Genomic DNA, 12825 nt, shown 5'->3' with positions numbered 1-12825 from the left:
GGCTGTCTCTCCCCATCTTCAACCTTACCCAGGGCTCCTCTTCCAGCCCTAGGCCTCTCCCTGGAGGCTTCTGCATCTACATTGTCTGTGACTTTAACCCTGGGGGCCTCCCCCGCCTTCGCCTCTGGCAGGCTCACTGGCCACCCTCCTGCCTCTGCCCAGTCCCAGGCCTCCAAGGGCTAGTGAAAGCCAAGTGAGCCCAGAGAAGTTTCAGCTTGCATTTTAATAATTTAAGACTGACGCATGGCCACACACGGGCAGAACCCCAACCCTTCTGGCCGTATCCAAGCCCAGCGTAGGAAGCACCCAGGTGGAATGGCCACCCCTGTTCTCTGCAGCCTCCCTGCTGCCTGCCTGCCCACCCACGGCTGCCACCAGGGAGGTCTGGATAGGGAGCTTGCAGCTGGGGGCAGTGGGACACCAGCTGCAGCCCTGTCTGCACGCTGGACGCTGGACGGGAGAACAAAGCCGCGGCCTTCCTGGCCTGGCTGCAGCAACTGGAGCAGAGGCGGGGGGCGGGGCGGACCCACGGGCCAGCTTCTGCCCACCTCAGCTGTACTTCCCTGAACTTGGCCTTGATTTCACTTTTCCCCCTACATATCCCCTTACATATCATTAAAAAAAAATTCCTAGAAATTCTTAAGGTTCTGGATACCAGATAACATCTTCCAAATACTCTCACATCCTGATGGGGGGTGGAGTACTTCATCAGGCCACAGGTTTGGAGGTTTGGCTTGGGGTATCTGCTGGCTGGCTGGCTGGCTGGCTATTACTCCAGGATGCTGTGTCCCTTTCTGGATGAGGAGCAAAGGTGGTGAGTGGGAGCCAGGAGAGACGGCTGATATGGCCTCCATCTTTGGTTCTGCAGTGTTGGGGACTAGGGGCACCTTTGAAGGGGAATGGGACCAGTTCTCAAGGGCCAATAAAGGACCCATGGAATCTTTCCAATATGCCCCAACATGGGGCAAGTCAATGTTGCCATCACCTCGAGCATAAAAGGACATCAGGATTTTCTTTCCCCAGTTCTGCATAAATTAATGATCTCCAACAGATTTCTGGCCCTAGGGGAGTCAATCACAGAAGCCCTGCCATAGCCCGAGGGGCTACATGTCACCATCATCTGTGGTTTAAAACGGTCCACAGAGTATCTCTTCAGTGCATTCCAGCCATTCAATCCCGGGGCAGTTCAGAGCTTCCAGCTGCACTTCTGGGTCACCGTGGGATAGGCCTCTGCCGCAGGACACGTAGTGACAAACTCTCTGAGTGGGCCAGAAGCTCCTGGACGTGAGCCAGGCCCAGCCCAGCAACCTTGGCCCCATTCACCTCAAGGATCTCGTCCCCCACCCCGAGCAGCCCTGAGTACAGCTTGGCAGTGTCCAGGTCAGCCATCTCCTGCACGTAGAGCCCTGCAAAACAAGGCAGATTGCAGCAAGTGAGACCCGAGTCAGAGCTGGCAGCGCTGCAGGTGTGTCCAAGCGCAGGGGGAGAGGGCTGGTGTGGGGCACGGCCACGCGCACGCACAAGCGCGTGCACACACACGCACGCACACACATGCACACACACCTGGTTCTATCTTGCAACAACTGGCTTTATACTGAGATAGAGTGTGTCTCTTCCACGGCATAAGCCCATTTCTCTGTCTCCTCTTTAAAAGTGAAAACACTTGAGGATGGTGTTGTTCATCCACACCCCAGTGTGACTGAATTAATCTTATCTTTTTCCAAGATGTAAAATAAAGAAGAAAATATTTTTTTTAAAATGCCTACTGGGTTCCTGGAACTCAGTGGGACTCATAAATAGATCCAGTTGCCACCCTGAGTGGCACAGGACCAGCACAATGGCCAGGGTGTTAGTGGAAATAGCTGAAGCCCAGTTGTTTGCCACATGGTACCTCTGGGACTGACCTACTGTCCTACTCACATACAGTTCCTCACTTGGGATTTTGAGGCATCTGGGCAAAAGCCCAGGAAAAATACTTCAGAAGCCACGATGGCTTACTCTTCTGTTTCACACACCCCCTCCCTTCCCCTCCATGTGAAGAGGCCCCGCCTGGCCAGCATGATTATTGCCTGTGTCTAGAAGGTGCCCAGCAAGCACAGGGGACAGTGCTTCTCTGCCTATTCTCTGCCGCTGATTCTCAGGGAGCCCATGTTGCTGAGGCAGGCCCTGCAAGACTTGGGCTGGCTTCCCCTGTCCTCTGCTGGCCAAGCGGCACAAAAGCATCCAGCTGAGGGCTGGACACCCTCTCAAATTCGCCATCAGCTGCTCCATCTGAGATTAAATGAGGCACAGCTTTTTCAGGGAAAGCTGGATCCCACTACCCATTTTCTGTACTGAGTGACCACAGGGGTCTAAGGGCCTAGCCCAACCTGCTAGAGGACTACAGGGGATGACCTTAAGGGACAACATTTGTGGAGCTGACCACACTGGAATTCGCTGGGCAGCCTAGCACAGCCTCCACCCCTCCCACTGCCAGCCCTGCCCAGCTGGCTGCACATGGGAGACGTGAACAGCTGCCCACACACGGCCGTCTCCACTTCCTCTTCTAGAACCAGGTGCACAGCAAGAACCCCAAGGGGCATCTGGCTAGTTCTTCAGGGTCTGGTTTGAAACCATCTATGGCACCTTGGATTAGTGGCCTGGAGGAGCCGGGTCCAGCTCGGCCTCAGTCTGGCTTTTCAGAGCCAGCCTCTGAGCCTGGGGTCTGCAGCAGCCCCTGCCCCTGCTCCTGCTCGCAGCACCGGGGGTCTGGGCTCTGCTCTGCACACAGGGCTCTGCACACGTTCCCCGGCCTGGGGTCTGGCGCTCCCTTTGGTTGCTTCTTGGACAGGCTGAACCTTCCCAGCAAGGCTCCGTCACCCCTCCTCAAAGCACGTCTGCCCTCCTGGCTGCACGGGGCTTTCCGCCAGGCCTTGCCCTCTCTTTACTTCCTCTCTATGGCATCTGAGCAGCTTGCTTGCTCTTCTCCACACCTGTGGCATGGGGGAGGGATGGAGGGAACCCCAGTGACTCTGGGGAAGCGTCTGATGCGCAGTGGGAGAAGCAGGTGGGGAGTAAGGATAGACCCCAGAAGAATGCTGACCGTACTCTGGCGTTTGGGGGAGACGGGTAGGTGTCCCAACTCAGTCATAACCAACATGACAGAGGCCGCTCTTGCAGGCATTTGTTGTCTGCTGGAGGTAGCTTTTGTTGAGGATGCGGGTCTCTGTTACAGCAGTTATAAGCAGAGGCAAAGCCAGCTGTCCTCACAGGCTGGTGTAGAATGGGAGGTGACAGCCAGCAAGTTAACACCGGCATCCTGACATTTTTAGCAAGGAGCCAGACCAGCCCCAGCTCACGGCCCTCTGAGGGAATTAACTGCTGCTGGAGAAGGCCAGGAGCACCAGACCTGCCACGTTCCCTGTGCTCAGGGATCCCTGTGTGACACCAGGGGCCAACTGCAGCAGCAGGAGCAGGGCACACCTGGGAGGACCAGTGTGGTAAGGGGAGCAGACCAGGAGGAGCCCAAGGAGCCCTTGGTGGTTACAGACCCTGCCCATCACCACTCAAGGACAGGAAGTCTGGGAAGGGCTCTCTCCACCTACAAAGGGGCCAAAGAGACTTTGGAGGGGTAGGGGGGCATGCCCTTTTGTGGGCTCTCTGTTTCATGTTTGGTGCTGGGGATTGAGACCAGGGGTGCCCTATCACTGAGCCACATTCCAGTTCTTTTTATTAATTTTATTTTTATTTTGAGACAGGATCTCCCTCAGTTGCCCCGTCTGGCCTTGAACTTAAAATCCCCCTGCCATAGGCCCCTGAGTGACTGGGATTGCAGAGAGCCACTGTGCTCTGCTGTGTTTACCATGGGCACATTGACAGCTGAATGCAGAGCACGCTGGTCCCTGTCTGGGGTTCTGTTCCCCAAATATACCTTCTCTTTCTGCAGAGGGAAGAGAAGAAGAGTGCTGGACACCTTCCTCCCAGCCTTACTGAATGCCCGTCGGACTCTTCCAGATTGGTTCTGTTATCCTCATCCCACATGTTAGAGACCTGAGCTCAGAGGGGAAAGTTGCTTGCTCAAGGTCACCTCACAGCAGGGGCCCTGAAGTACACCCACTCCAGGGCTCTCTGGCTCCGCAGGGCCTGCTGGGAGCCTTTCTGGGTTCATCTAAGGAGAGGGGGCACAGAGAAGGTGGAGCAGCCGATGGCTTGGGGAGGGCTGGATGAGGCTCAGTCTGTGCTCACAAATGCCATCGCCCTGTGTGACTGGCATTCCCCCCCCACCCCAGGTCTAGAGTAGGAAGGACCTGTCCTCATGCTCATGTCCAATCCATCAGTGAACTTAGTCAAAACTACCTGTAAGACTCCCAGAATCCACCTCTTGTAACCCTCTCAGTGTGGTGCCACCCCAGTCCGGGCCACCACCATCTCTGAAACTGGTCTCCAGGACGGCCTTTGTCCCACCAGGCTCTATTCTCAACACAGTGGCTTTAGGCCCTACTCAAGGGTAAATCTGATAATTTTGCCCTTCTGCTTGAAGCCCTCCAGTGGCTCCTGTCTCACGCAGTGGGAGAGCCAAAGTCACTTAGGGCAGCACAGCCGCCACCTTTCTGAGCTGGGCCCCAGCCTGACCCCCTGGCAGCTCCTCCAGCAGCCCACACTCCCCTCCCCTCAGGACTTGGCACTTGCTGTTCTCTCTGCCTCGAATGTTCCTCCCCTGACACCAATGTGCTCCTCCAGTCTCTGCTCCAGTGTCATCTTTAAAAAGCGTGTCTACGCTAGCTTTGTGTTTGTCTCTTACATCTTTCACTAAGGTACATGAGGCCTGTAAGGTCACACACATACACATCCCACATCCGTGATTCACAAGGCAGACCTTTTGTGAACACAGCCCAACTCCCTCACTGGAATGTGAGCTCAGAGGTCAGGTTCTGTCTGCTCCACGTACTGCTGGAACCCGCCCTGGCAGGTGTTCAATATGTAGCTGCTGAAATAATGAAGGATGGGACAGGTGCCGGGGCTCGTGCCGTCTGCAGACGTGGGAGCAGGCAGATTTTTTTCCAGGCTAAACAACTTTGAGATAAAGCAAGCACTAACCCTCCCTGGCAGGGCCCCGGGACACAGGCCCTGAGAATGTCTTTCTGGGTCATTGCTCCCTTTCCCTCCCCTCCTTCCCCTTCCTCCGTGTACCTGCCCTCCTTCCCTCCTCACCTCACCTGGGGAAGAGCTTTGAGCTTTCCCTTGCCTTGGCAGCATTCTGGACCACAGACCTTGGGCAAAGGCCCACACGAATTGAGTTGCTCTGAAAGACTCACGGATGGCTGGTACTGAGCAATGGCCAGGGGAAGGTGAGGGCCAGGTCTCCCGACGGCCAGTGTGGAATCAAGACCCAGCAGGCCCCAGCCAGGAGTCTGGAGCCAGGGTCCACCTGATCACGACCCACAGAGGCCAGCCCCAAGGGAGGAACCTGGAGAGTGGCACGGGCAGGCGGGCAGGCAGGCGGGCGGGCAGGCTCCACATGCCCAGACAGACCCGAAGGGAGAGGGGAGCTGCTGAAACACATCAACCACATCAAAGGGATAGCTGGGACCTGGCAAGCACGGACGATTTCCCTCCGTTCTCCTATGAAAAGGTGTCCTTCAAGATTCTGATTTCAAGATGTCATTAGGTAGCAGCAGGGACAGCGAGTCAAACCTGGCAGCCCCACCCCTCACTTCACCCCTCAGGGCTGCACAGCTTCCGGGCAGGGTCTGCAGGTGCGGACTCCTGCAAACTCCAGTCCTGCAGATTTTGAATCTGCAAAGCTCCGCTGCTCAGCCAAAGGCCAGAAGCAACCCAACAGGAGCCAAGAGGCAAGACTGGGTTTGCTGAGGAAGGGGAGAGGCTTACCTGAGTCCCGGCGCCCATTCCCAGAGGCTACACAGAAGCCAAAAGTGCCCTCTGAGGAGCGCTGCAGCTGCAGCTGGCTCGTGCCATCTGGGAACACCTCCACCATGCGGCCCACGGTGCGAGGCAGGCTGGGGGCACCCACATCTTCCACACTGAGGGCCCGCCGGGGAGGGGCCTTGGCCAGCCTGCGAGGGGACCAGAGACACAGTGAGGACAAGGGCCCAGCCCTTCCCTGGCTTTAAGTTGACCAAGGCATCTTAGACTTCAGAGTCCGGGACTGAAGGCTGGGGCCCCACTGACCACAAGGGCAGAAAGAGCAGCCTGGGGTGGAGACCACACCTGCCCCGGGCTCTCAGTGCCTCTGCAGAACCAGAAAGCTCCCCCACCCAGCGGTGGTGTCTGGACTTTTAGGTAGAGACTTCTGAGAAGCCGAGAAGCCAACGAAAGTTGTAATTTCATATGACATTTCTAGGAGTTAACAGAGGGGGCACTGGGTGAGAGCACCTAGCCCACAGGGCTTCAGCAAAGAGGTACGTGTGGGTCAAGGGCCTCTCTGGGGGCCCCTGTCTCTGGAGGTTTAGTCAGATCTTTGCTAGGCTAAGAAAACTCTAGAACATCTGATTCCAAGATATTGTCAGACAGCAGAAGGAGAGAAGAATCCAACCTGGCAGCTCACCCCTTCTGGAATCCCACACCTTCTCAGCGCCCCCTGCACAGGATGAAGGCAGAGGTGCTACTGCTCCACCTGGCCTCTCCATACAGGGTTTGTTAACGGGGAGGCACAGGCAGCCTCTTAAAGGGACCGTGATGCTGAGGCAGGAAGGAATTGAGCTTATAGCTCCACTGGCCATCTCTGAGTTTACTCTCTAGACCATCTGTGTCCACTCTCACCTGCCTCGTGCACTGGAATCTCCTGGCCCCTCTACCAGGTACAGGCTGGACCGGTCCCCCTTGCCGCTCAGCAGAGAATGGAGGTTCTGAAAGGAGGAAGCTTTCCGATGTTGGTGGGAGGGTGACACCTGGTGGAAAAGGCCCAATATTGCAGGTGAGAAAACCACCTGGGCAGGGGTTGACAGAGGATTGAGGTCCTCTTAAGAAAGTGATGTGCAAACTTTGCTCTCTACTTCCAAGTGCTCAGTAGGACCCACCAGAACTCACTCCTGCAGATGGGCCTACACTGAAGCATCAAGGTTGGTTATAACAACTGCAATAACAATTCAGTTTTATACCATTAGTTACCTCATTAAGACAATCTAATTTTCTCACTGATTAGCAACAAAGTGAGTTTAACAATACAATTAAATCATATTTTAAGAGTTAAAGCCAAATATTTTGCGATTCTTTAGTATCCCTTTTATGATCACTTTTGTTCAAAAATTTGCTCTTTATGTACATTAAAACATGGTGCATAAAAAGTCCAACAAGGGAATGATCCCTCAAGAGCCCACAAAATGTTGGGAGTGGGGATGAGACAGCTTGGAAGCTCTGGGTGTGTAGTGAGTGCTGGGTGCAAAGCAAGGATGATGTGTAGGGAGTCAAGAGGGCTTCATCTTAGGGGTCTGGGGTCGCTGGGGGAGCTGGGAAGCAAGAGCTATCCATGTAGAGAAAGGAATGAAAGCTCCAGGAAGAAGAAAAATAGCATGAGTGAAGACATGGACAGACGTGAGAAAGCTTGGCACGTTCTAGAACATATGTGTGGTCTGGGAGGGGAGGTCATAGAGTTTGTAGGAGATGGGTCAGAACAGGGGCCAGCCCTGAAGGACCTCAAACACCCTGTTAAGGAGTGGCAGCATTATGTTAATTAGAAGGAGATCAGATCTGCACTCTAGAAAATGACCCAGTGAGGCCCAGCACAGTGGCGCATACCTGCAATCCCAGCGACTCAGGAGGCTGAGGCAGGAGGATGGTAAGTTCAAGACCAGCCTCAGCAATTTGAGGCCTTAAGCGATTTAGCAAGATCTTGTCTCAAAATAAAAATAAAAAGGGCTGGGGATGTGGCCCAGTGATAAAACACCCCTGAGTTACATTCTCAATACTCCCAAAACAAAAAAATAAAACAAAAAGAAAGTGACATAATGAGGAGACCCTTCTGAAGGTGGGGGTGGGGCTGGGCTGATGGAGCCAGGCAGAGAAGCAGCCTTTTAAGTGAATGTCACACATTATTTATTACATTTGGAATCTATGTTGCTATGGTCTGAATGTGTGTGCTCCCTCCATTCACTTGGAAGGAGGCCTTAAGGAGGTGCCTGGGTTGTGAAGGCAGAACCCGGTGGGCCCCCAGACAGCCTTTGGGCTTTATAAGGGAGGTTACAGTCATCTGAGAAAGCAGCTCTCATCGTCACCCACTGGGCCTCAGCCTTGACCTCAGACTCCCAGCCTCCAGAACTGCAAGAAACACATTTCTGTGGTATAAAAGCCTGGTCTATGGGATTTGTTGGAGCAGGCTGAATGGACTAAGTGATCTAAAGATGGCAGATCTACTATCAAGACGCCTAAGAGGCAGGCTCAAGTCCTCCTGGGAGGACAAGCAGACATTTCCTAGGGAACAGGGAGGAGGAAGGGAAAGTTTCCAGACACTAGCTCCAAGGGCCCTGAGAGGAGCCACAGCCCATCGGAGGGGTGGAAGCAGCTGGTGTGTTTGTGTATGAGGGCAGGCGGCTGTCCACTCTGAGGCAAGAGAATCACAAGTTCAAGACCAGCCTCAGCAACTTGGGCAGACTCTGTCTCAAAAAACAAGAGGCTAGGAACACTTTCCCAGCGTGTGCAGTGCCCTGGGTTCCATCCCCAGCACCACACAGAGAAGCAGCCACCGCCCGACCACGGAACACGAGTGTGCCGGCCCAACATGCTAACTGGCGGTGTCTTCCCTGGAGACATGTCATAAATACTTCTGGGTGAGACAGACTCCTCTTTTATCTCCTTTTTTCTTTTCTGGAATGTATCTTTCTCCTGCACTGTCCTCCTGCACTTTAGCCTGCTCTGTCCCGGCCAGGCTGCTTTCTGTTTGTGGGTTCGGCTTAAACCCCTCTATTTCACTAATGGTGTCATCGTTTCCCTTGAGGACTTTACAGAGATGGAAGCTCTGATGGCCGCTAATCTGGTCCCACAAATGAGTTTCTGAAGCACAAGGGCCCTGCGGTGGCCCTCTCCCCTGCTTGCCCTCTCTGCCTCTGATTCTCTGCCTTCCAGTCATTTGGCCAGCAGATATCTTCTGAATGCCAACCGCCTACCTGGTACTGTCCTTGGTGAAAGAAAGCGGGTGGAATTTCCATTCAGCTGGCATCCTCTTCCCCTGCAGCCTGAGAAATGAAAGGCTCCCATGCCCTGACCAAGCCACCTACCGCAGTCTGTCCAGGAGAGGTGGAGGTAAGAGGAGAAACAACACTGCACACTGCTAGGACAGGGCGGGGCTTCCGGAGCCTGGTAGGGAGCTAGTGAGCCACGCTTGGCTTGCTAAGACTGTGGCACGGGGGAAGGCTGCCGTTAGCCACCCGAGTCCACCCCCTCAGCACGCGCTGAGGGCTGAGCTGTGTTTGCCATCATGAGAGGCCTTGGCAGTGCAAAGATCAAACGGTGTTTCCTCAATGCACTCAGCGAGGGGAGTGAGGGGAGAAAGCAGAACAGCCATGAAGGTGGCAGCACCCAGCAGAGGCCCTGCTCCGCCAGAGGATCGACCGTCGTGGCTTCCTGGGAGATGGGCCTGAAGTACTGATGGGTGAGCTGCGTCAGCAGGCGGAGAAGGGGAGCCTCAGTTGAGGTGAAGACTCAATCCCTCCGTGTGTGATCTTACCACAGAAGTGCAAGGAGGTCTAGCATAACACACCCCAGTGTAACTGGGGTTGGGCGTGATAAGAGACAAAAGCAGACAGATCACAGAAACTCTCCGGCGACACAGAGCTGTCTCAACTTTATCTTGGGCATAAGTGATGAAGGAACAGATGTTCAGAGGGGGTGGTGCACATCTGAAAGACCATTTTTGGAAGCCATATGGAGAAGGGCCACAGCAAGGAGGCCAGTCAAGAGGCGTGAGGGAATCCAGGAGTGATTTGTACCTGGATTAAGAGAGTCATTGTGGCCACAGAGAAGGTTCCAGAATAACCGGCCCTCGCACTTCCAAAGACTTGTCAGAGTTAGCAAAGTTGAGGGAGGAGGAGAAGTCTAGGATGAGCCTAGGCCTGGGCAGAAGAACAGAACTTTGGAGTGATGCCTACCTGCCCTGGGCCCGGGGAACCCAAGTCTCACGGATAGGCTGTGGGAAGCCAGTGGCTCCCCTTTCTCCACCGTGGGCTCCCTGGGAGGCACCCTGGGCACATCTTTCTCCTTTCATCCTTCATTCCACCACCAGCCTCACAACCCCCGCTGGGACCATGGACTCACCAGATGCAGGGACTGTAAGGACGGGGCTCTCTTCACTTTGGAGGTGCTGGTGTGTGAAGCTGGGCTAGGCACAGCGGGCTGCAGCTGCTCCACACTGTAGCTACGGGACTTGCTCAACTTGGGCCGGGAAGTCTGGCCGAGGACTGAGAGGAGCTTCTTCAGCCCCAGGGCGGAGGCCAGGCCGCTGCTCCTTTTCTTGTTGGCTTCAGAAGCAGTAGCTGGGGGCACCCTGGGCCCTGCATTGGCCTCTGGTGAGGCTCTGAAACACAAGAGGGGAGATGAGGCGGGCTGCAGAGACCTGGGGCGGAGGCAAGGCAGGCCGCACCTTAGGGTCCCAGGCCGCAGCACCAATGCCTCATGAGGGGAACTGGCAATGAGTTGAGGAAGTAGACTGTGCTGGGTGCTCTGCCCCGGGGAAGGAGCCTAGGCGAGCCCCCGCCATAAAAGGCAGCTAGGGTTCAGCCCCTCGTCCATTCCTTATTTCTGAGGACTTCCTTTGTGCCAGCCTCTTCCAGACCCTGGCTATGTGGTGTATAAGACAAACAAGGTCCTTCTCTCAGAGCTAATCAACTGCGGACCACTAAGCCAAGGGGAAAACCATGAGTGACTGGTGAGTGCAGCAAAGTGACCAGGTGTTTGGTTGAAACAGTGGCCAGGGAAGGTCTTTTTGAGAAGATGGCCTTTACACTGCATTCTGAATGCCAAGCAGGAACCAGGCTGCCATGCTGGAGGTGCCTGGGCAAGACGGGAAGAGGCGTGGGCTCAGGAACCACAGAGTCCAGGACACAGGGTGTGGGTGCAGGGAATGGGAGGAGGGCAGAGAGACCAGGTGGAGGATGACCTGGAGCACGGCCAGCCATGGTGAGGGGTCTGAATTCTGTTCCAAGTGGGAGAAATAGCCATTTTAGGTTTTTAAATAGTAAAATAATGCCATTTAATTAAGGTTTTAAAAAGATGCTCCTGATTATCACGTGTGAAGAAGGAACCAGAAGGAACAAGAGAGCAGGTGGAGCAGGCCAGGGCTCCTGTAGGTTCACAAAAAGGAGATCCCACAGCTGAGACCAGGAGAAACGGCCAGGGGGATGTTGGAGGGGGAAGACTTGCTGCGGGTAGACAGATTTAGGGCTTGAGCACGGTGGGGCAGGCAGCGTGGTAGTAGGCACTGGATGTTGAGTTCTTGGGACTGGCCAGACAGGCTGAGTTCTGGAGTGCACAGAAGGCTGGAGATGTGGAGCTGGCTCCGGGTATGTGGGAGGCCTGGAGTTGCATGCAGTCACCAGGCAAGGTGTGTGTGTGTGGCATGGGACAGAGGGCCCTGGCCAGAGCACCAGGCTCACCACAGCTTTGAAGTCAGTCCACAGAGGTGCCCCAGGCAATGACTCAGACCCACAGCTGAAGAAGAGTAGAGAAACAGTTTTCCTCAGCATCTGGTTTCCAAGCCCCGGGTCAGGAGCAAGTCCTTCCAGACAGCACCCAGAGGGCTGGGACTCTGTCAGCTGGGTCTGTGACTCTGTCAGCTGGGTCTGTGACCAGCTCAGTGGCTGGGGCTGGAGGCCATTCAGGGGATGTTCAGCAAATGAACAAGGTGCATCAGACTAAAAAGAACTAAAAAGGAGTGTCAGGGCCGCCAGGCTAGGGCATGGTCTAGGGACTCCAAGGATCTGGGGGCAATGAGGCCAGTCATGCTACCATCCTGGGAGTCTCCTCCCCACCCAGCACCCTCTCCTGCAATCAGGGCTCCTACTCCTGCCACTTACCCAGGTGGCATGTGCCCTCCAGAACTGGACTCTGTCCTCTGCAGACCTTCTTCCAGGTCCTGGCTGGACTCCAGCTCCTCTGAGGCCAGGGAGAGGGTAATGCCCATGGAGTTGACAATGGTGTCTGCCAAGCTGAGAGAGCCCTGGAATCCTCCTGCAAAAGCCATAGCATCCCTCCTGTATCAGGCTGACCATTGCCCAGGCCAAGGTGGGGAGAGGACAGGCCCAGCCTCAGAGGCTGGAGAGCAGGAGGGCGGAAGGGGAGTGGGAGCCTCAGCAGAGCAGTGGAGGCAGCGGAGGGGGCAGCAGATGGAGGGGGCGGCTCTCTGAGGACGGGCCAGGGGAGTCATGGATGGGGTCTTGAGGCCTGCTAGAAGCTCATCACCCAGGCCAGCAGCTGGTACACAGTAGATGATTAGTAAGTGTTTAAGTGACGGTGTTGCTTGTGATAAGTCATGCCCCTTCTATATCATGGGACATAGTTGGAAATGGGGACATTTTATATTCCTGGGATAGCAAACAATTTGTCATCTACGATTTCTCACAGCTTTGACAACTGCCGCCATTTGGGGAGCATCTGTATGCAATAGGCAGTGCTGAGGCCCCTGGGGGTTCCTGGGAGGTTCCATTATTGTCCTTTACAGAGGAGCCTGGAGCATGGGGGAGTAGGTGACTTGCCCAGGTCTTGCAGCGAAGGCCTCCCCTGGCTCTCTGCTCCAGGCCTCGAAGGATGCCCAGAAAGGGCTCAAGATAGAAGCCCCATGGGAAGTGGTCAGGAGCAAACCAGCCACTAGCCTAGAGCCCCCTGAGGGAAGAGACTGCA

At 55.2% G+C, this 12825-nt stretch overlaps 1 protein-coding gene across 5 annotated transcripts in view; it reads right to left on the bottom strand.

Moving 5' to 3' along the window:
- Window positions 1-204: 204 nt before the first annotated feature.
- Window positions 205-12825, bottom strand: part of Kiaa1614 (KIAA1614 ortholog) — a 35687-nt gene continuing 23066 nt past the window's right edge. For 4 of the 5 annotated variants that reach the window (XM_046419539.2, XM_046419537.2, XM_046419536.2 and 1 more), the window contains 5 exons: window positions 12003-12156; window positions 10246-10504; window positions 6760-6887; window positions 5869-6053; window positions 205-1406 (listed from right to left, as the gene is read on the bottom strand). In XM_046419539.2, coding sequence (XP_046275495.1) covers window positions 1213-1406; window positions 5869-6053; window positions 6760-6887; window positions 10246-10504; window positions 12003-12156 — 920 coding nt within the window. In that variant the 3' untranslated portion in view covers window positions 205-1212. Of the gene's footprint in view, window positions 1407-5868; window positions 6054-6759; window positions 6888-9143; window positions 10044-10245; window positions 10505-12002; window positions 12157-12825 lie in introns of those variants that run through there. The other variant, XM_046419540.2, reaches the window with a different exon arrangement.

Source organism: Marmota monax, unplaced genomic scaffold, assembly GCF_021218885.2.
Source record: "Marmota monax isolate L192 unplaced genomic scaffold, Marmota_monax_Labrador192_F-V1.1 WCK01_AAM20220418_F8-fsc00209, whole genome shotgun sequence".
In the NCBI taxonomy this organism is placed as follows: domain Eukaryota; kingdom Metazoa; phylum Chordata; class Mammalia; order Rodentia; family Sciuridae; genus Marmota; species Marmota monax.
The sequence above is the reverse complement of the archived record's forward strand: the minus strand, read 5'-3'. Positions and strand labels throughout refer to the sequence as shown.